At 39.8% G+C, this 23799-nt stretch overlaps 1 protein-coding gene across 2 annotated transcripts in view; it reads left to right on the top strand.

The window, feature by feature from the left end:
* The first annotated feature begins 336 nt into the window (after positions 1-336).
* The window catches only part of LOC131064349 (peptidyl-prolyl cis-trans isomerase CYP28, chloroplastic), a 30026-nt gene continuing 6563 nt past the window's right edge, over positions 337-23799 (top strand). For both annotated transcript variants that reach the window (XR_009111242.2, XM_057998456.2), the window contains exon 1: positions 337-1214. Coding sequence is in view for 1 of the 2 variants with exons in the window: in XM_057998456.2 (XP_057854439.1) it covers positions 404-1214 (811 nt within the window). In the remaining variant the exon portion in view is untranslated. The remainder of the gene's footprint in view (positions 1215-23799) is intronic.

Genomic DNA, 23799 nt, shown 5'->3' on the forward strand with positions numbered 1-23799 from the left:
TCTCTATCTTTCTACATTTATCTCTCCCTTGCTTGACGCTGTGCATCCCTTGTTGAATACCTCTAGTGATGATAAAATCAACCCGCAGCTAAACTGGCTCGAAACCCGTTTCCCCACATACCAATTCTTTTAATATTTAAAAAAAAAAATAGCAACTCATAATTAAATCTAAGTTAATTAGATGATTATTGTCTGTACTAATTATCGTTTATTTTTTTATTTTTTTTAAATTGCGCCCCGCGTTTACTGGGCCAGCTAAGCATAGTACTATTGAATGGAAAACTGCCAGGCTGGCAACCAATCCAAACGCACAATGGACACGTCAGCACCCAATCCAAACTGAAACTTGTTTCGCTTGCAGAACGAATTCCATGGATTTTCCTCGTCTTCCAATTCCCTAACCATGGTGTTGGCCACACGATTGCCATTCCCACCGCCCGCCCTCAAACTCTCCTCACCTCTCCATCACAAATATAGAACCACCACGTTCCAGGTTCGACTCCATTCCAAGCCGGCTCCTCCTCAATCCTCCAGCAGCCGCAGAGAAATTCTCATTTCCACTGGTCTTTTAGTCGCCACAGCCGCCACAGCCGCCGCCGAGGAGGAGGAGGAAGCAGCAGAGCCTGCAGCCGCAACGGACACAACAATTACAGATCGAGTTTTCCTGGACATTACAATGTGTCCGACCTCTTTCAAGCCCGAGCGCACTGCATCCTCCACAAATAACAACTCTTCCGCCGCCGCCCCTGCGAGCCCAGCCAAAACTGCGGCGGCGGTGGCAGAGTCGTTTTGTCCAGAGGGGGAGCCACTGGGTCGCATTGTTATAGGACTGTATGGAAAGCAGGTGCCGCGCACTGTGGCAAATTTTAAGGCAATGTGCACTGGAACATCAGGGAGTAAATACGAGGGCACGCTGATACATAAGATTTTTCCTGGTCAGTATTTTATGGCGGGTAAACAGGGGCGCAGGGAGAAGGGAGAGGTTCCGCCGCCTGCTAATTTACAGAGGAATACAGAGACCGTGGAAGCTAGGGCTTTTAAGCTGAGGCATCTCAAACCCGGGACGGTCTCACTTTGTTTGTCGGAGAATGATGATGAGGAACAGTATAAGTTAACCCCTGATTACAGAAACGTGGAGTTTATGGTCACCATAGGCCCAGGCCCCTGCCCTCAGCTGGATAATGCAAACATTGTCTTCGGCACAGTACTTGAAGGTATGGAATCCATTTTTTTTGGGTTTCCTTTTTGTTTATAATGTTTGTTTCAGCAAGTTGGCATGATTGGTTTTCTAAATGCCAAGACAAATGGGTCTCTCTTCCTTGTGGGATATGCCGAGACAAATGAGTCTCTCTTCCTAATGTTTTTCTAGTGAGTTGGATATGGTAATTCACCCTAATTGCAGCACTTTATCATGTAGTATGCTACACTCAGAAGTTAGCCATTGGTTAATTTAGCTAATGCCATGCCAAATATTTTCAAAATTTTAGCCATTGGTTAATTTAGCTAATGCCATGCCAAATATTTCCAAAATTTTAGCCATTGGTTAATTAGCTAATGCCATGCCAAACATTTTCAAAATTTTTTTTTTGGGTGTAACTATTGCCATAGTTGTTACCAAATTCTAAAATGTTACCAAGATATGTGGTGTTGGGGTTGGGTATATGGATGGAGACAGGGATTGGACACTGGTTGGTCATTGCTTAATTTACCCAATGCCATAACAAATATAGTAAAATTTCTCTTTTATCATTGTCATAGTTGTTTCAACCGCTCAAATTATCAAGATATGTGGGACTTGGAGTCAGGTATAGGAATTTGGGTCGGGATGGGGACGGGACACTGGTCAAATTAAGATATGTGAATAAATGAATAGTGAGAAGGTTAGATTATGTAGACATGTAATCATCAAAAATTGTGTGTAGGGAAATAGTGGAAGGGTTTAAATTCCTGTAATGAAATTTCCTGACAATTATGTTTTTGACGGTTTATCATGTATTCTAGGGTTTGATTATGAGCTTTTAAGGTTCAAAGCTCGCTTGTTTTTATCACTTTTTTATAACAATTTTGTGAAGATTATGCTATTTGAAAATTAAGAGAACTCAGAGAAAATGTTGGTTAAATTCTACTTGCGATTCATGTAAATTCTTTTGCCTTCTGATCAACAATTTAGGAGAATTGAGATAAATTGTTAGCTTTATTCAACAGTCATAAGATAATGGTCCATTGAGAAGGCCTATTGTGAAGCACAACCGTGAAGAATTCTTGCATATTCCATGCAGGTCATGCTTAAAACTTTAGCTTTGACAATGGTTACAATTAATCGAAAATTGTAACTGCCTCATCACACCGAAGACCAAGTGCCAATAGGATGTGATATGATGGGTTTTGCTCCTTCCTCAAGCTCAATCACATGTTGAAAGCCCCTATCCAGTGGTAGACGAGGAGGAATTTCACTGAATACCTTGCTACATTTATTCAAGATGGATTGAATGTCAACATGGTAGGACCTCCCATCGTTGGATGGATCTGTATTTGTAATCAAGCATTCTGCTGCTCAAGCCACTTTATCCGTACGAAAAACTCTCTTCATCCTCTTGGTTGAAACCTCGATGGGACCTGTTGTGACGTTTTCACACATTGCCACATTGCAAATGGGGACCCCCACTTTTTTTGCTTGTAAGTTGGTTCTTTTGCTTAGTTTGCTTCGCTTGGCAGTTTTTTCTTTAGTTATTAACCTCTTTCTTGTGAGGGGATGCAATGCTTTGTTGTCAGGATGTGATCAAGTCAGGCAGTCGAGCAGTAGTTAGGTCCCCCTCTAGATTAGTTTGTAGTCTTCTCAGCTCTCAAAGCTTAAGTGATGGATAGGGGTCAAGATGACCATTAAGTGATGCTTCACAATGCAACCTCTAGATCAAGTCAAGGTGAGTCTTAGGTCTGATGAGTAGTCAAGCAAGCGGGCACCCTTAGGTCGGGATGAAGAAGCGAGGATCAATGAAGAGTGATGATCAATCAACTGAGGTGAAATGATTGATGAAGATGATTAAAGGTCTATGTGATGATGAAGAGAAAGAAAACACCAGTCAACCCTATGAAGAAGCTACTTTACACTTGGTGAAATCAGTAAGTTTCGAGGTCAAAGTGAGTTATCAATGACTCACCAAAATCCACGACCTTGAAGGTCTTGATGATGATGCTAAATGAAACTGGCGATGAGTGAGTTTACCCCTTGAATCCTCCAAGTTTGCAAGCAAAGGCACTAAAATGATCAACTTAGATGAACGATGACTTTTATCCTTGAGTTGCTCAAATCCACGACCTTGGATGGTGAGTGAAAACTTTTATCCTTGAGTTGCCAAAATCCACGACTTGTGGAGGTCCATGACTTGAAGAACTTTGAAGGTAACAATGATAGAAGAATTGATTCTATCCCAATACCTTGATGATGGGGTTGAGTGAAGTAAGCTTGTCTTGAAGTGAATTGGATGAAGATATCTTGATGGTGAAGGTGAATGATAGTGATCAACTCATGACTTGAGCATATCCATGACTTACTAAAATCCATGCCTCAAGCATGAAAATGGCAAGGTTGATCCATGAAGTGAAGAAGAAATAATGAACTAACTCAATCCTTGCTTAGAGAGTGAAGATCACCATCATATTGAAGGTGAATTGATAGACTAAGTGTTGGAGTTGGCGAGATTGAGTAGTGATGGTGACTATCCTCCACTTGCAAAAATCCACGAACAAGATCATCCTTGAGTTGCCAAAATCCATGACTTGGAGGTGGATATGACCAAATTTATCCTTAGGTTGGCAAAATCCACGACTTGATAGAGGTAAGTGCAACATCATGATGTTTGAACAAATGAACGACTAAGTGTCAAGAAGAGTTAAAGTGATCAAGGCGGCCAATGGCTTGGAGGAGAGAAATATTATCCTTGGGTCATGAGAATCCATGACCCACCAAAATCCATGCCTTCAAGAAATCCGCGATCAACCAAAATCCATGCCCCTCTCGAATCTGTGACCTAGGGTGATAGGATAATATGTTTGGCACTAATGTAATGGCAAGTTGGCCTTTGAAAAATGAACGTTTTAATTCAAAATTTAAACAAGTCGGCCTTATGATCAAGGGATGCGACTTTAACTTGGAAATGCATATATAGAGGAGATGAAAATGCATCATTTAGCAATCATTCAAAATCAAATTTGAAACCACAAAAGTCAGAGCAGGTCAGGAGCAAACTCACATCAGAGGATAGCAAATTGCTACTGCAGATAGGTATGAATGCATTGCAATAAAATCAGATTCCAAACAGAACCATTGATGGAGAGCAGATATCAAAGTCATGCATTTGAGAAGCATATAAAGAGGGAACACTAGATAATCAGTCTCATACCTATAACACACTAAATCAGAAGTGATGTAACAGCAGCAGATATGCGAAATTAAGAAGCAGATTTCGCAATCAGACCTGGAAAATTAAAATCAGACTTAGAAAAAGGGGAATCAGACCAGCAGAATCCCAGTTGCAGACCTAAAATTTCATGTTCCCAGAGAAAGTGATTATTCTCAGATTTTAGAAGGGCTTTGAGAAGTCAATTCCATGATTAAAAAGTTGTAACCTTTAGAAATTAACTCCTATTTTCCTCTTTTCGGGTATTATTGCACAGAAGTGACATCAAGAGGAAAGACCAGTTCATTGGAGGACTTATAACTTCAGGATTCATGCTTCAACATGGCGGATCAAGGAGAGGATCAATATTGCAAAGAGCTCAAGGACATGTGTCTCCAAGAGGGAAAATGGTGAGGCATGAAGATTGCAATTATGCTAAGGATTTCATAACCTCAAAGAATATCAAGACAAAGTGGCGAAGAATGAAAGAAAAGATACAAGTTGGAGAAGACTTTACAAGGATTGCTTCACAAGAAGAAGGTCAACATCATGAAAGAGTGAACACAAGAGATGAAAGTGCTGGAGGAAGAATAAGATCAATGTATTCAAGGAGAAGGACTACATAACCTTGGTAATGCAATCACTACATGATATCAAGAGATATTGCTCAATCACACCACTTTATCATGATCTACAAGAGGGGCAAGTAGCTGAGGTGGCACTTAGTCATCACCAACCTGTTGTGACCATTTCACACATCGCCCCATTTAAATGGGGACCCCCTCTTTTTGCTCGTTTTTGCTCGCCTTTCTCTCTGCTTTTTTAGGGTTTTGGTTTAGTATGCCAGTTGTCTGGACTAGGGTCAAACCTTAGGGTTTCTGTTATTGTGTTTTCAGGCCAGAGTCCAGTCCAATTGTGAATTTGAGAGCTTCCTCCCGAGGGATGCAATTTTGAATAAAGTAAATTCGCCAGAGGCTGGGTAAGTTGGTCTAGTTTCAATTGGAATTTTGAATGCAGAGTCCAGATTTGTCTAAGTGTGAATGATGAGATTTTGATTTTTTGTCCGATTGAGTAATTTTGACCAAATTTTGAAAATTTTGATAATTGATCCCGGGCATTGGAAATGACTTGTTTTTGCCTTGTGAAGTGATTAAACTCCCAAAATCTTGATATTTTGGCCTGTAGGAGCAAAATCGCTCCTGTCCCTCAGTGAAGGACCGGAGCTTGTTTTTCAAAATCTTACTATCTCTGCAGGATCAAGATGAATTTCGAATTGGAAGTGATAAAGGGAGGCATGATCTTTCCTTTGAATATAATTTGAAGAATTTCACAAGCATGGAAATGTGCCAGGAGCAAAAATCGCTCCTATCCCTCAGTGAAGGACCGGAGCTCGAAATCAAACATTGCCTTGTCCTTGCAGGATTTGAACAATTTGACGATTTGAGGGGATCAAAAGAGATATGTTTCATCAGTTGAATATAATTCGGAAGTGCCTTCGTGAAGAAGATTGGACCTAGAAGCTAATGCGCTCCTGTCCCTCAGTCAGGGACCAGGGCGAAATGCAGTGGTAGCTCCCGTCCCTCTCCCAGGGACCAGAGCGAATTTCCTCATGAGGCATGTTTTGGGCAAAGATCAAGTAAGTTTCGAGTTTGAGGTAAACAAAGAAGGTGTAATGAACTCGTTGGAGACAAATTGAAGATTACAAGATACCAAAGTAAGGCCCAAATTGGCCTAGTCGCTCCTATCCCTCAGTCAGGGACCAGAGCGATTTTTGCCTTAGGTCAATTTTTCACCAAGTTAGAACGAATTTCATGCCAAGAATAGGTGAAAGGGTCCACATCGAGTCCATTGAAGATAATTTTGGGAGTTAGCAAAGTGTGATGGAGCCTAGAGCATCAAATTCGCTCCTGTCCCTCAGCCAGGGACCAGGGCGAAATGTTAATTATCTTGCCTTCCACCCAAATTCAAGTCACTCTAAGTCAGGATACAAGCTGGCAAGGACATTTTGAGGTGTCTCGACGAAGAACGAAGTATCAAAGACCGCCAAGGATGAAGGATTTGCACTAAATGCCCAAATTCGCTCCTGTCCCTCAGTCAGGGACCAGAGCGAAATTTCTATGAAGGCTTAAGTTTTAAATGATAATCACATTTCGTATGTTCAAGAAGGATCAAAGGACACCGTTTTACATTATGAAGGCAATTGCAAGTTGATAAGAACAAAGATGAGCCCAGGATACCAAGAATCGCTCCTGTCCTTCAGGCAAGGACCAGGGCGATATTCACTATACTAGCCAGTTCATTCAAAAATCATGCTAAGTCAAGGACGTACAAGGTTGCAAAAGGTTAAAGTGTCCTTAAGAAGATGATGTGCAAAGAAACCAAACGTCAGATGACGATCAAGTTGAGTCAAAATGCTAGATCGCTCCTGTCCCTCAGTCAGGGACCAGGGCGATTTTCATCAAACCACTTATTTTCCTTCAAAATCATGACAAAGCAAGGGCACACAAGATCGAGAACATCATTTGGAAGGTGACAAGAAAAGAATTGAACGTCAAAAGATCGCAAAATTGAGCTAAAATGGAAGTTCGCTCCTGTCCCTCATCAAGGGACCAGGGCGATATTAGTCACAAAAGGCACTCATCCACAAAGTCAAGTTAACCAAGTTTGAAATTCCCAGCAAACATGCCAGTTTCAACGTGAAGATGGAGGTTTTGAAAGTCAAAGGCAAAAGAATCAAGGCTAAAATGCAAGTTCGCTCCTGTCCCTCAGTCAGGGACCAGAGTGATATGGTTTGTATCTTTCCACCTCTCCAAGTTTTGGCGCTAAATCATTTTTGAATTTTATTAAATGCTAAAAATCGATAAATTTAATTAAAGATAGCATTTAAAAAATAGCGCAAAGCATTTATTAATTAATTTTTGCCCTTTTAAAAAATCGAATTAATAAACAAAGGCATTTAATTAATTAATTATTAATTTAATTAAAAATCGAATTTGAGCGCTTGGATTTAATTTCTTACAAAGTCGGCCTTTGGTTTTATTTATAAATTGTTTTAAAATTGCCTTATTTTGCAAAGTCGGCCTTGAGGTAGTTGTAAGGGTAAGCGCCTATAAAGGGAGGGTGATAATTTCGTTTTCAAATCATCATTTCACCTTCATTCATATGCGATTTTGAGAGGACAAAGAGGAGAGAATTTCATAAAGGAGAAGTGCGAATTTAGCAAAGGAAGTGGTGCGAGCATCATCAAAAGGGGAGTGCGAACCTTGGTTAGGAGTAAGGCGAACTTGCTATCATCACGTCAAAGACCCCCCAAAGGTGGCGAAGTGCTAAGGAGAACATTCGCTTGAGGAAGATCACGTGGGAAAGCTTCAAATTTTGATTTTGCCTAGGCGAATTTCTTTGTTTTGCATTTTAGAGTTAGCTCTCAAGTGAGGTATGGCGAGGTCTTCTCTTGTTTTGAATTTTTGATCGTCATAGCTTGAAATTTTGAAATTTTGAATTTCAGTAGCTCGATCGTATTTAGGAAATGATAACTCAAGGACTTATCATGAAGTTTCCTAAAATTAATCTAATCTATGTTATACATTGCAAAATCTAGTTCTTATTATGAAATGTTGTGTAGGTATGGCGACCCCAAAGGCGGGAGCATCCACCAGTCGTCCAGCTCTCATGAAGGAAGATCAAAAGACCGAAGAAGTGGAGACCAAGATCGTGTCTAAATGGAGCAACATTGGAGATACCAACTTGGGCAACTTCAGTACGAAGAAGTTTCGAGAGGTCCCTTACATTGGCAAGCCATCACCTGTCGCCCGGAGGATAATTGAAAGTGGCATCATTAAGGCGGCCGGCTTCCCTCCAGCAGTACAGTGTCATGAGTTGATGATCGAGTGCGCTCGTCATTATGATCCTCAATCCAGAACGATCGTGTCCAAGGAAGGAAACACTTTAGCTTATCTTTCAGAAGAAGCTATAAGTGAGGCTTTCCATCTTCCAGAGCACAGAGATATGGTCTACAAGAGCATAGAAGGAGCCAGGTCCATGTACGGAGATGATCCAGATGCTTGCCTAAGCATCATCAACAAGAACTGGTTACTCAAGAGTCGTCCTCGCCTGAGCAAGATACCGAACACACCACACAGGATTGATTTCCAGGAGGAGTACAGAGATTTGATTACAATGCTCAACCGAGTCACAGGTGCACCTCAAGCTTTTTACTTTGAAAAGTGAATGTTCTACTTTATCCAGGTGATAGTTCAGGGAAAAGGAACAATACATTGGGCTAGAATGATTAGCCATTGCTTGGACGTACAGTTGAGGAGACTCAAGGCTACCAAGTCCTTCCACATGAGTTCATACGTCATCTATGCTTTGATCAGGAGCTTCGAGTACGCAGGACTACCTCACAGAGGAGTGATTGGAAGAGGACCCGGCGAGGTCAGAGTTTGTGATTCCTATGTTCACTTGCATCATCCGCCAGGAAGCAACTACAAGTTAGTTAATGATACCTTCACAATGAACATTACGAGGACGTTGCAAGGCGGGATTCACAACAGATTATCTCAGGATGCGCAGGAACTAGTAAAGAGGTACGGTGCTTGGTTTATCCAATTTCCAAAGTTTACTTATATCAGAGTTCATGGATGTCCTTCACCCCCGTACATGTTGCCGAGATATCCGACAGACAGAATAGTGTTACTTGAGGTAACAAGACAGTTGGCAGCTTATGCGAAGGCGTTCAGACACAGGCATGGGAATGGAGTTCCGGTACCTATCATATTGGGTAATTCAGTTGAGGTATGTCCTAATGCTTTAGCCATGGATGACGCAGAGAAGGAGTTAGCTTTGTATTCTTTTTCATTCTTTGCCTTGAGAGAAAGCTTTGATCCACATGGATATATAGAGGAGACAGTCGGTAGGAAGTTTAAGCATGAGTTTCAAATAGAAGATTTTATGATAAATCTCTTAGATGATCTTGAAGTGAAAAGGAAAATGCATTCCAGATTACCTTTGGATTTCATCAGGAAATGCAAGATTTACAGAGTGGCCGACCAAGCTCAGGACAGTGGCAGACATCTCCAGTCATCCTATGATCGAGAAAGCAAATCAGTAAGGTTAGATTGGAATGAGCCCGAGATTGTGGATCTAGATGCTTTGATGGCTCCAGTCTTGTCTTGTACTCGCAGATGGGTTGATGTGCAGCATCAGAAGTTGAGGGAGCAAGGCATAGCTATGACTTTCACTTTGGAAGAGAAACCAGTTGAAGGAGGAGCAAGTGTAAGTGAGGGTAATCCTAATCCCAGAAATGCAAGCGAAGGCAACCTTCGAAGTGTAAGTGAAGGCAATCCCCCTCCAAGAGGCTCAAAGAGGAAAGAGAGACCTGAGAAAAGAGAATCCTCCAAGAAGAAGCAAGAGGCCAACCAAGATCGTTCATCCGGCACATCTTCTCGATAAGAGAAGAGGACATCTGAGATAGAGGAGTCTATGGAGTCAATGGTACAGAATGATAAAGAAGGACAGGCACTTCAAGGGTCACCAAGTGGATCTCTCCAAGATTATGAGTTACATGAAGACAAGAACAATGACGAGGTAACATCTCCTCCTAGAGAAGAAGAAGCATTGCATAAGGAGATACAGGTTAAAGAAACCAGATCGGCCATCCCGGATTGGTTGAAGGAAAGATTAACGAAGGTGATTGTGATCGAGGACGAAGACAATGTGATTGATTTAGAGAGCCTTGTTGGACATTCCCAGGAAGTAACAGAGAAGAGGAAGGCTACCAAGATGTCCAAGATGATTAGAGATGAGACTGGATTCAGAAAATTACAGATAGCTACACCGTCCGTGGACAAGTACGAAGGTGAGATCCTAGCAGAGGAATATGATATAGAGACATTTGAGCTAGGTCCATCCACAGCCGAGCAGACACTAGATGATGCCACCGATTCGTTTGAGGCATTGAAAGATAAGCTTAGGGAAGAAATGGAGAAAAATAGAAAGCTTGAGAGAGAAGTTGGTGCATGGAGAACATATTTCAGTCATCTCAATCAGCCTTTAGGACGTCAGGATCCAGCAAGATCACCCATACAGGCACTTCCTCTTCAATCAATTGGTGAGGCAGAGAGATTCAGGAGTATGGTCCAGCGTATGAGTACTTGGATGGTTAAATCTCATACAGTCGCCATGGAATTTGTAACAAGGATGATGCAAACCATTCACCGAGCTATTCAGGTTCTTGAGATCATCCACAACTTGATGATAACAGTGGCCGCTTTTGCTCATACCAAAGATGTTATCATCCCTGTCTTGCGAGTAATCAGACAAACATCAAGGAAGGTCTTAGCGCAGGAAAAGATCATGGATGGAGGACCTCACAGTTTACTTCAGTGGTCAACCTTACTCCAGATGAAGGAAGTTCTCTTCGAGGACATCAGTACTAGATGTAGCCATGTTGAGGAGGTGATCAACCCAATCCAGGACAAAGTATTTGAGGTACTGTGTACTATTCTTGACAGGAGGATCGAAGTTGAGACAGATGTGGATTTGCAGGAATTAGAAGATAGAATCAAGGTCATCTTTTGCAAGGACGCTAATATCACAGATGAGCAACAGGACCAGATGTTCGCTACCATGCTCTTGATTGAAAAGACTAAAGAACTTGAACCTGGATGGGACGCTGCTCTTCTCGAGGCATTTGATCAGGTCATCCACTTGGAAGAAAGAATGAAGAATCTTCCCGAGATTCCAATTGCTGAGATCGAAGGAATCGTATCAAGATTCATTGCATATGCTAAAAAGGAGCATTGGAAAGGGAATAAGATTCTAGATGAAAGGTTGTTATAGATGACATGGCATCTTAATTGTCATTGGTCTATGTCTCCTAGGTTTTTGTGCCAAATTTAATATTTGGCTATGCATTTAATATTGTTCAGTAAAAAGGAGGCTATTTGTAACAAACCCTAATTAGGGTTTAGGTGTCATGATCTTGACCGTTGATCTGCTTGTTGATCTGGACTGTTCATTGTAATCGAGGATGCTATTTATACCCTCATTTCATTTCATTTGATCATTAGAAATTAGAGAGAGCTGGAAATTCTTGATGTATTAGAGAGATTAGAGTTTAGAAGCAATTTACTTTTGTAGCAAGATTGAGCTTGGAGAAAGGAATTCAAACAATTGTTGTACATGATGGCTTTGAGATCAATGAAATATTGAAGTTATGGTGTTTTGTTGCAATTCTCTTGGTTATCTTCATGGTTGTTCATTTTTCCTTGAATCATTCTCAATCAAAGTAGTGTTTTAGTTCGAAGGACAAAGTGTTGGACTTGATCTTTGGTAGGATTCGCTTTCCAAACCACTAGCTTCTTGCTGATTGTAGGAATGCCTTGCGTGGTCGACTGGAGATATTTGAATCGTTTAAACCTTCAATCGTTATTGTATCTTGGATATGTACCTTCGTGGTAGTGTCCTTGATCTTTGATGTATTGAAGAATCATTTGTTACCTTAGAAGATCGCATCAATTTCAATTGAGTTGTTAATTTATGGCAATATTGAAGTTGGTAGAATCTCACCAAGCCTTGTCTACATTGAGTCATTCTTAGGGTTAGACTAGATTAGACCTCTTGCAAACCCTATCCTTTTGATATTTTTTTAAGTTTGTTTAGTTTAGCAAAATCTTCGGCAACGTAAGGCCCCTTGATGACACAGCAATCACAACGACCACTGGTGCTTATCCACACGTAGAGACCCTACTAAAAAGAACATTGGAGTCATCTTAACTGATCCTTCTTGCGAAATCTTCAGCAGTTAGCGACTTTATTCAAGAGAGGATAAGGTACCCTTAGGTATTTTATTCTGTGTTTGATAGTGTACAAAATACACGTCAACACAACCCAATCACATCATTCCAAGTTGAGGCGTCCAGATTCAATGCACTTGACTCATCCAACAAGGAGGATAACTACCATATGTGGAGGCACAAAGTTCGATATACCTAACCTCATCGCTCATTGGTGCACATTCAAAGGACATGTGTCCTATTTATTGTAATCAAATCATTGGTCAAGTATTAAATGTAATGCAATGGTTGTTGTAACTAACCCTAACTAGGGTTTTATCTTGTAATCTTGGCCATTGATTTGGATTTGATCCTGGCCATTCATTTGTAAAGAGAATTCTATAAAAGGCTTGCTCTCCTCATTTGTAAAGGTTAATAGTTAGGAGCTAGATAATTAGATTAGAAGTAGAGTAGGAGGATAACACAAAAATTGTTGCCAAGACATGTAAATAAACATGCTTTTCATTGAATTAATGGTGAATGGTGGTGTTTCCTCTACATATTGCATGGTTTTTTGTTATATCCTCATGTTAGATGAAGTTAATTGATTGTGATGGAGTTATGCGTGGATGTTGATAATTCCTTGGTTCATACTATTTGTGGTTGGATGATTTTCAATTACAATGCATAGTTAGCATGAACATTAAAAAGTGCTAAGTTCAATTGTGGATATGTTTATTCAAGTTGCGCCAGTGTATTGGGTATTTGGATGAACATGCATGATATGAAAACCTTTCATTTACCTTGGAAGATTGCATCAGTTTTGTGTAGTTGTTGGCAACATGGCGAAGAAAAGCTCGGTTAAGGAATGTGTCCATCCAAGCATGATTCGGTGCTATCGTTGATCTTAGGTGTAGATTAGATTTCTCTAAACCCTCAATCCCTTTTGTCTTTTTTTCAAATCAAGTGAATTTCCATGTTCTAGCAGCATTCAAGCATTCATGCAAAACGTAAGTCCCCCTTGTGATTCCAGCAATATCACATCAAACCATTGAGTTATCCACACGTCAAGACCTAACAATAGAAACCTTGGAGTCACCTCCTATGATCACATAGCCACCCTTTGACTTGCCAAATGCCACCTTAAGCATTAAATTCCATGCCTCATGTCATTTCTCCACCTCGGGCGCATATGAGATAGCTGGAAGGAATTTTCAATGCCTTAGCCAAATTTCCATGTCTTGAGTACTTGAGCACATTCTAGAAGGATAGGAGGAAATTTTTCATACTTGGCCAATTTTCGTTCATTCCATGATCTCATGAAGTTGGGTGCACTTGAAGCTTGGAAAAGGAATTTCTCCAACACTTAGTCAAATTACTTCATTTCTTGCCATTTTGGAGATGGACATTGTTGACGTGTTTTTTATGACAGTGCCTAATACAAAATAAAGTTGCCTAACGATCACTTCGCTCTCTCTTGATCAAAGTACAATTGTATGCTAAGATTGCCATGAGTTCAAACAATCGACTCCAAGGTTCCTTTTCGCAATGGACGTGACTCAGTTGCCTTGATGTGATATGTTGGTAATCCAAGGGGACCTACGTTTGGATCGTTCTTTCACTTCTTTGTCGTGGCATGAACTCCATCATTAGATATAGCAATTATGTGATGCTTCTTCTTAAACTGAAATGAACTGAAAATAAAGGGGAAAGGATTAGAAGGATCTAAATCTACTCCTAAGGGCAGTGATATCAATAGATAATGCTTTAGTGGACAAATTCCAAATAAACCAAGCTCTGCTTCGCCAAGGTTAACTACAACTCCGCAAGAACCAGTGCAATCTTCTGAGGACGTTGGAGGATTTTCACATTGAGAAAATGCATTTGAATACCCAACGTGGCGCAATCCAAACGACTATTCACTATCGAACTTAGCACAAATTTGGTGGCTCAGACTAACTTTACGCTGCAACTTATAATCAACAAGATGCAAAAAGTATGAACCATGGAAATTCATCAAACACCATTACATTCTCCATTGAAATCAAAGCACTATACTACTACTCTAAGTGAGGAAGGTGAAACCATGCAAGTTTTGAAAAATAATTTAAGTGGACACCATCAAAGAACAATGTTTCATTGTTATTATCTCAAGAACTTATCTCAACAATTTCATACAAATCTCACTGCTTTACAAATGAGGGGGGTCATCCCTTTATATAGGCTTCAAGCCTTGGCTACATGCAAAACCCTAATTAGTGTTTCTCCCTAAAAGATTCTCCACAAATGATGCAACAAGGTGGGAATCAACAATAAATGCCCATTATGCCCCTATACAATTTATTCCATCCCATTACAATTAATTACATTCCTGCCAAAAATGGCGTCTATTGTGCATTAAATGCACCACTTCTTTCAAATTCGCCCAATGTGCATTGAATGCACCATCACTTCCACATCGGTTACATGCAAAAGATGCTCCACCACTGCATTAAGTACAACAACTGACATGCAAAAGGAATCTACCATAATGCCTTAAATGTGACGGCTACATGCAAAAAGGTGCTCCATTAATTCAACATGCGCTGACTTGGTTGTCACTTGGTGAGAAACCCTTGGAGAGAAAATTTCATTTGGGAAGAATTTTCTTTGAAGTTTTGAATTTTCCTTGTCTTGAGAAGATTTTTCATCAATTTTGCACATTTCCTATTTTTTAGGAATTTTCTCAAATTAGGGCTCTAGGGTCTAAGAGAGATAAAATTCTCTCACTTTGCCAATTCTGATTTTTTTTTGAAATTCAGACGATTTTTGATGCCTAAAAATGGATTTTTCAAAAAATTTCCAAAGGGGAATTTCTTGTTTAGTTCATCCTTGATTCCTTCCTTGCATTAGAAATTTTATCTTCAATTCATCCTTGGGTGTGATTTCTTCCTTGCTTGGAATTCCGTCCTGAATTTCCAACACTTAGTCAATTTTTTCACCTTTCCTGGAATTTTGTCATGAAGGAAGAAATTTCCATCACTTAGCCTTGGGTGTGATTTCTTGTTTGATTTCTTGTTTAGTTCATCCTTGATTCCTTCCTTGCATTAGAAATTTTATCTTCAATTCATCTTTGGGTGTGATTTCTTCCTTGCTTGGAATTCCGTCCTGAATTTCCAACACTCAGTCAATTTTTTCACCTTTCCTGGAATTCTGTCATGAAGGAAGAAATTTCCATCACTTAGCCAAATTTTCACCTTTCCTATTTTTTAGGAATTTTTCCATTTTTAGCTCCAGGATTCAGGTTAGAGAAAACTTCTCACTTGGCCAATTTTTCTTCTTGTCTTGAAATTTCTTTATTCTTTGCCTGGGAGGGGAATTTTGAATTCTTCCTTGAGGGGATTTTCCTTGACCTTCAAATTTATGTGCCTTGGAATTCATCTTTTGTCTTAGGCGTGGAATTCAGTAAGTGAAGGAATTTTCACTTTTTCTCGTTTTTCCATGCTTCTCTTCATTTGGTGCCTATGACTTGACCTTGACGCTATTTCACCCCCATGGAGGAATTCAACCTTTGAATGCTTTTTCCTTCATGCCTTGGTTTCAGTGCCCAACCTTTGACTAGGGTGTTAATTCCTCATCATGGAGGAATTTTCCTTTTGCTAGCTTTTTCATGGCTCCCTTGATTTGGCGCCTGACTATCTCCTTGGGCGCTAAAACACCCAGAGCAAGGAATTTTGGTTTTGGTGAGTTTTCCATGACCTTGCCACTTTGGCGCCCCTTAGCCATCTTGGGCGCTAAAACACTGTAGAGGAGGAATTTACAATTTTTTTCACTTTCCATGGCCACCTCCACTTGGCGCCCTTCATTCTCTTTGGGTGCTAAATCGCATTGGGCAAGAAATTTTGGTATTGAGCATTTTTTCCTTCATCACCTCCATTCAGCACCCTAATGCACACTTGGGCGCCAAAATCACACTAAGGAGGAAATATTGATTTTCTTGGTTTTCCATGGTCCCTTCTATTTGGCGCCCTACCCAAGACTTTGGCGCCAAAACACTTCTATGAAGGAATTTCTCGATTTGGTGACTTTTCCATGCCACCCTCAAGATCTCACCATAGCTTGGACTTGGGCGTTGTTTTACCAATGTCAAGGAATTTTTTTCAATTTCACTTTTTCCAAGGCACCTTGATTTGGCGCCTAACTATCTCCTTGGGCACCATTTTGCCTGGGTGAAGGAATTTCAAAAATTTTGGATCTTCCATGACCTACTCATATTGGCGCCTGATTCCTGACTTGGGCGCCATTTTCACTATGTGGTGGAATTTGACTTCTTTCTCTCCAGACTTGGTCAATTTTAAACATCTTCCATGATCAAGATGCCATTTTGGGAATTGAAGTGATTTCCATGTGCCAAACAAAAGATTTTTTTCTCGTTTTTCACTTCTGGAAGGGGCACCCACACAACCATTTTTTGATCCATTTAGCCTGCTTTTTGAATTTTCCGAATTTAGAAATGATCAAGAATGCTCAGTCTTCGATGTCTTCCTGTGAAGAGCCTGCCAAAATAGATTTTCCAAAAATAGAGTGTTTCAAAATGTTAGGATTAGGGCAAAACAAGATGCATGAACACTTACTAAAAATAGAAATTACTAGAAATAGTAAGTTTGATTTTTGGCAAAATTAGACCAATCTAAGAGGCAGTGAAATCCTTGAAAAATAGGAACTTTCTAAAAATAGAAAGTTGCTCAGAATTCACTCAAATTTTACGTGCAAGTTCCTTAAAAGGTCTTGATTCCAATGCAACACTCAATTTTTCCAAAACCCTAAAGGAAAAGTCTCAAATCCAAGTCTAAAGGATGAAACCCTAAAATAGACAAAACAGGCTCCAGACTTAGTCAAATTTGCTCAAACGAGCTGCAGACTTGATCAAATTGACCCTCAAACACCTGCAAAACGAGGAGACTGGCAAGATTGCTGCAAAAGACCCGACAAACCAAAGCCAAAAGTCCGAGAGGGCCTAAAAAGTAGGGGGTCCCCATTTGCAATGGGGCGATGTGTGAAAATGTCACAACATGTGCATTTGGAAGGGAAAGAAGGAATTTTTCCTTGGTGAAAGATCATCCTATTTATGCCCTGAAAGTGCATGGGTGCATTTGGGAGGAACTGAAGGATATCTTTGCTCTACAAAATTTTTTATGATCTTTTCTGTTTCTGAGGAATTCCTAAGTGCTTATCAACCCTGGAGAAGGAAAAATTCCTTTCCTTGTGAAGTTCTGCCATTTCCTGTTCTATGAATGCTCATGTGTGCTTTGTCCTAAAGGAGGAATTTTCTGACATTCAACCACTTTTTCCATCATTCAAGAATTATATCCAATCTAGAGTTTGGAGGAGATAAATTCTCAACACTTGGTCAATTTTTCACTTTCCTAGAATTCTGCATACTTGGGTGCATTTTGGCATGGAAGGAGGAATTTTGGCATTTTTGAAAAATCCTTCACTGCTAATGAAATGCACTCCCTTCCCTGTCTTGGGCGCAAATTTGAGGTGGAGGAGGAATTTTGAAAGGGAGGAAAATTCCTCCTTGACTAAGGAAATGCGCTCTCCTCTTGTCCTTGAGCGCAATTTTGAGGTAGTGGAGGAATTTTGCCAAGGAAGGAAAATCCTCCTTGACCAAGGAAATGTGTTCTCCTCTTGTCCTTAAGCACAATTTTGAGGTAGTGGAGGAATTTTGCCAAGGAAGGAAAATCCTCCTTGACCAAGGAAATGTGCTTTTACTCGTCCTTGAGCGCAATTTTGAGGTAGTGGAGGAATTTTTAGTGAAGGGTGAATTCCTTCATGCCCAAGAATAGACTTTTTGTGCCTTTGCCATTTCGGCCCGCTAGGTTGCCGGTTCGGGTTCGAGCACCAGTTCAGGTTCAAAGAACCGGTACGTCGGTACGACAAAATTTTGAAAAGGGGTTTGGGTTCGTCAGTACAAAAACATGTAAATTATATATATATGCAGCTGTAGCGTCGTAAATTGTACGCACTTGCTAGGGTGGTACAATTTCACACCTAGTTTAGCACCCGCCTTGGCGCATTTTGCATTCTGCATTGCATTTCCCCTTTAGCACTTAATTAATTAAATTAATTAGGTCTAAGGGTCTATTTTATCATCTCCCACATCATAAAGTTGGGCCCTTTCATTAAAGTGTGCCCTTTTCATTTTATTCCTCCTATACATCATTTAATCAAAAACCCTAATTAGATCCTATTTTGAACTTGGGGGCTTGGTTTCGGGGGTCAAAACATCTCGAAATCACCTGTAACTTCGGGATTCTCTCTAAAATCATCATATCCGACGGCCTTGAAAATTTGGTGAAAAGTTGTCAGGACCATGGCACCCGGAGTGCACATGGTCCCGGACATTTTTCCCGAAATTTTAGGAGCGCGATCCAATCATAAAATAAAGCTTAACCCCAAGAAATTGGCGGGATATTCAATCTCTAGGTCGGCCAAAAGTTGGAATTAAGACCTAGGGTTTCATATATAAGAGCTCTCTTTCTTCATTTGAAAGGATCGGAATTTTGGCTTTGGAGGACCTTCTATGCAGCGAAAGAGCAGATCTTTGAAGACTTCAATAACATTCAACATCCATCCATCAAGCATTCATCAATTTCATTCATTTAGGGCTTGGGAGACATTGAAGAACAATAGGAGATTACCGACTGAAGATTGGTTTGTACTCCTCCCTTAAGGGTTGGGTATGATTTCATGTTGTTTTCATGTCTTTGCATAAGCTTCAATATATCCTTTGTTCATGCTTTAGATCACTTTGCATCTTGATTTAGAGCATTTACATTATCATTTACAAGCAATTAGGGTTTACTTTCTAGGTTGCTCTAGTTTGCTTTCTTGCATTTAAGGACCTTGCACACACACTAGGTCTGCACACACAATACATTTTACAATACAACTTGGCTATTCGTGGAGGTGGAAATCACCGAAGCGGGGGTTTGACTAAGGCAAAACCCTATATAGCCGCCCATACCCTTTTCAGATATAAGTGCAGGTTTCGGGACTCGGACGATGCCACAGGTGACAGATCCGGGAAAAGCAGGTCAAGATAGCACTCCACACCAAATTGCAGAGCAAAAGACCAGGACAGGGGCGTGGGGCGCCCTGGTCCCTGGGACAGGGGCGCTGGGCGCCCTGGTCCTCCTGACAGACAACATTTCCAGCATTTTTGACAGCTTTTCCAGAGTGCAAAACAGCAGTTTCCGGAGCAGTTTCAGGGGCAGAATCAGGACAGTGGCGCCCGCGCCCCCGTCCCGAATATTTTCAGTCAGATTTTAACTCCGGGTACGCATTTGCATTCTTGTCTTGTCCTTGTGTTTACAACTTTCCATTGTTTAAGTTCAATTCTGCAATCTTGTTATTAGTTCATACTTGCACTTTGGGGTTAGGGATTGAACTTGCATCATTCTATCTTTCAATTACAACAAAGGAATAGAAATCCTAATAGGTAGCCCGTGGCTCTCTCTTCCACAAAAAGAAGTAGCCAATTGTGTGATACCTCTAGGCTCTTTCGTATTCCACAAGTGTGTGGTTGAAAGTGAGATTAGGGCATGTTTGCTTAGTGTCACTTTTTCTCCCACACATTTTGGTGAACCCGACGTGAATCTATCATTGCTTCCTCTTGCATTGCATTTGTTAGATCTAGATCTAGATTTAGTGTGTTTTCATTTCATTTTCATTAAAAAGAAAAAAAAAAAAAAGTGTTTTTCTTTGCATTGTGTGTTTAAATTTTATGCAATTTCAAAATGTCAGATTTTTATTTGCAAGATGTTCATATTTGTGATGATTATGAGTTAGATGAAGCTTTAGATGAATTTTTGAAACCTAAATATACCAAACCTTCATTTTACCAAAAACTCATAAACATTGTTACTATGCCATTTCGTTGTGATGAGAAAGATAAGTCGAATGATTCCTCTCAAGGGTACATTCCTATCAGCTCTTCCACTAAATCTAGTAACATGGTTGTTTTCAATGATCCCCTCTATGAAGAGATATCTCCTTTTGAATCAAAAGATAAACCTTTTAATAGATATGATCATGCTTTGTTGAATGATGCCCTTGATGCCTTTGTGTCCCCTAAAAAACACTCCCTTCATGAGGATCCTTTTGTGCAAGAAGATGACATTATCCCTACATTTCCTAGTGATGACATTTCCTTTTCCAACAAAATTCCCACTAGAGATGATGAATTAATGATAAATGCTTACCCTTCTCCTAAAGTTGGTCTTACCCATAAGCATCCCTTAGAGAAAGAAGATGAAATAATAAGCAATTTCCTTAATTCTCTCTCCCCTATTGAACATATTTTGAGGAAAGAGGATGAGTTTAACACATCTATTGATGCTCTCCCTCCTAAGGATGCAGAATTAATAAACAATGTTATCTCCTCTCCCAAAATTGACAATACTTCAAACATTCCTTTCAACAACTTCACTATTTGGGATGAACCATTAGAAGAAGGTGTAGATTATTCTCTACCCTGTGAGAGAACCCTAGCCAAAGGGGATGAAATCAAGATTAAAAACTCCCTTGATAGTTTCTCCCCTTCCTTGAATCTCAATTATTCTCCCTCTAAAAATAAAGCATCTCCCTCTCCTCAACTTGGTTCTACTCATATGGAAACCCTAGCTCAAAGCAAAATGGTTAACATCTCTTTCAAAGATCTCCCTCTCAAAAGTGAGACTCTAGAGAGTAATGTTGATCCTTCTCCTAGAGAGTTTATTCCCCATGTAGATCCTTTGATGATAGAGGATGATATGACCTTTCCTAGTATTACTCTTCCTACTAGAACATCAATGCCTATCCCTTGTCTCTCTCCTAAAATTGATTTAATCTGTGATAAGATTTTGGTGCAAGAGAAGACTATCAATAATTCTTCCAACACTTTTGTTCATTCCTCTAAACCATCCTCAATCAATTTGATACATGTGAATGAAACACCTAACAAACCTCTCTTCACTGTCCAAGGTGCTTGTCCTTCTCAAAATTCTCAACCTTTAAATAAGCCTATCTTAGTGGTTCAAGGTGGTTATGCTAATGATTCTTTTTGCACTCCTAAGAAACCTATTATTACTGTGCAAGGAGGGTATTCTACTAAGAGCCCTTATGAGTATGCTAAGCAATTGACTAGAGAGAGTTATCATGCGGTTGCCCATACTTATAATACTAGAAACAATAGGCAACCTAATCCTCCTCCAGTTATCCCAACTTCACTTCCTCCTTCCCAACCTATTCTTCCCCAAGCTCCACGGATTTCACAAGTTCTTGGTAAGGAATATGATCTCATAGAACAACTTAAAGCTACCCCTGCTAAGATATCCCTTTGGGATTTGATCCAAACTTCTTCCGCTCATCATGGAATGTTACAAGATGCCTTGAAAGATTTGAATGTTCCTCCACCTAATACATCTAGTAATATAGTGTCTTTGGTGAACTCTGTGATGAATCCTAAAACTCAAATTGTGTTTACTCAAGATGAGTTGCCTACTAGTGAAATTCAACATCAATATGATCCCTTGATGATTGTGGTTATCATAAATGATACTGCTATAAGACGAACACTGGTAGATAATGGTTCTGGCCTTAATGTGTGTAGCATTAATCTATTGCATAAGATGAATGTGGATACATCCCTTATTGAGCCTGACTCTCGTCCCATTCGAGGCTTTGATAATGTGGCTAAGTCTTCATTAGGTATTATCACCTTACCCATCACAGTGGGACCTGTTACTTTGCCTACTCCTATCCATGTTATGTCGGGAAATCTAACATACAACTTGTTATTAGGGAGACCTTGGATTCACAGTATGCAAGCTGTCCCCTCTACATTGCATAGACAATTTAAATTTATTTATAATAATAAGACATATACCTTGATAGGTGATACTAATTTTCAAACTTGTTTGCAAACATCTACTTCCAAAGGGAGTTCTTCTAAGCCTTCCTCTTCTAGTGATGACTCGTTAAACAAGATACCTATGAATGAATCATCACCCTCTGATAATCAAAATTCTTTGGGTAAGTCTGAAGTTCCTGAAGAAGATTCTTCTCAACTTGAATCTACACATGAAAAGGCTTTTGATCCTGAGAAGGTTCTCGCAGAAGACGATTGGGGATCTCTTGACTTTAATCCCACCTTTGTAGGTGAGTATAGGGTTCCTCCTAGAGAGCTTAAAGTTAAAGAGAAGGAAGAAACTAGAGATCAATCAATCTTACCTGAACCTATGAGCAATAATTTTGTGGCCGCTTCTCAAACTTCTTCTCCTCACACCTCTAATTATGAAGAGTTTGATTCTTTGTCTTATGAAAAACCACCTTCTCTTTCTGAAATGGCTGATCGTTATGGTCGTGGTTTTCGCATTTTTGCTAAGCATGGGTATCATGGAAATGGTTGCGGCGCTCATGAACAAGGGATGAAGGTTCCTCTAGAGACTAATTTTCACAATTATGCCTTTGGACTTGGCTACAACCCCTGCAAACGTACCAAAGCATCTAAAAGACCATCTCTCAATGTGAATGCTATATTTAGTAGTGATGATGATCTCACTTCAACTAAATCATCTCCTACTTCTATCAACTCTCATTCCCCTCATAAGGAAATCTTGGCGATGAACAAATCTCTTTATGACTCCCCTTTGATTTCTAAACCCACTTATGAATCTTTATCTCCTATTCATCATAAAATCCTTTCCTCTAGGGATAAGGCTCTAATAGATTACACTCATCCCTCTTCTAAGATTTCTTGTGACTTTTCTTCTTCAATTTTTGTCATTTTATGCATGTTTTTGATCTCACTTATAGTTGAGCATTTAGCATGTCATATTCAAATACCTCATTCAATCTATCATGTCTTTAAATAACATTAATGGCTGTTATGTTGCTCATCATTATGTGACATTGGTAGCTCATTTACTGGGGGCTCATTGTCATTCATGATGGTACAATTTCAAGTGCAATCATATTTTTGAAGCAACATAATAGCCTAATTTTCTTGTTCCTAGGGGGACAAGAATGATTTCATACATCTCTTCTTTTGCTTATGTCCAAATCTCTCCCTAGAAGATTGTGTAAGTCCTTCTCATTGACCTTATTCTTGGGAGGCAATGATTTTTCCTTATTTTTATCTAAGGATCCACTTTTTCCTATTTCGTGGATGGTGTGAACTTTATTACTTGATGTTATTCCTTGTATGCATTTGTTGTTGTTTGTTCAAGGATTCTCTCTTACAAGAGGTGTAAGTCCTTGACTACAACCTCTTTTGCACTTGGTAAAATACATCCATAACGAATTCACTCTCCTAATTGGGTTAAAAAGAGCGTCATCCTTCATTAAGAATCACTTTCACCTCGCAAAAGAAGGAAGTATTGCATTCTTATTCTCTTCTTTGTCTTATTCTAGAAGATGTTATATTTGTCTAAGACAATTTCTCTCAGGGATAGGTGTCTTTTGTACAAATATCTCTTCTCCTCTAAGGATCTCCTTTACACATACTACAAGATATCCCTTTTCAACTAGTGCAGAACTCTCTTGCTTGGATCTATGACATTGTTGCATTTTTGGGGTATCTTCTTGTGTGATGAAGGTAGGTA

The sequence above is a fragment of the Cryptomeria japonica genome, chromosome 9 (assembly GCF_030272615.1).
Source record: "Cryptomeria japonica chromosome 9, Sugi_1.0, whole genome shotgun sequence".
Classification (NCBI taxonomy): Eukaryota; Viridiplantae; Streptophyta; class Pinopsida; order Cupressales; family Cupressaceae; genus Cryptomeria; species Cryptomeria japonica.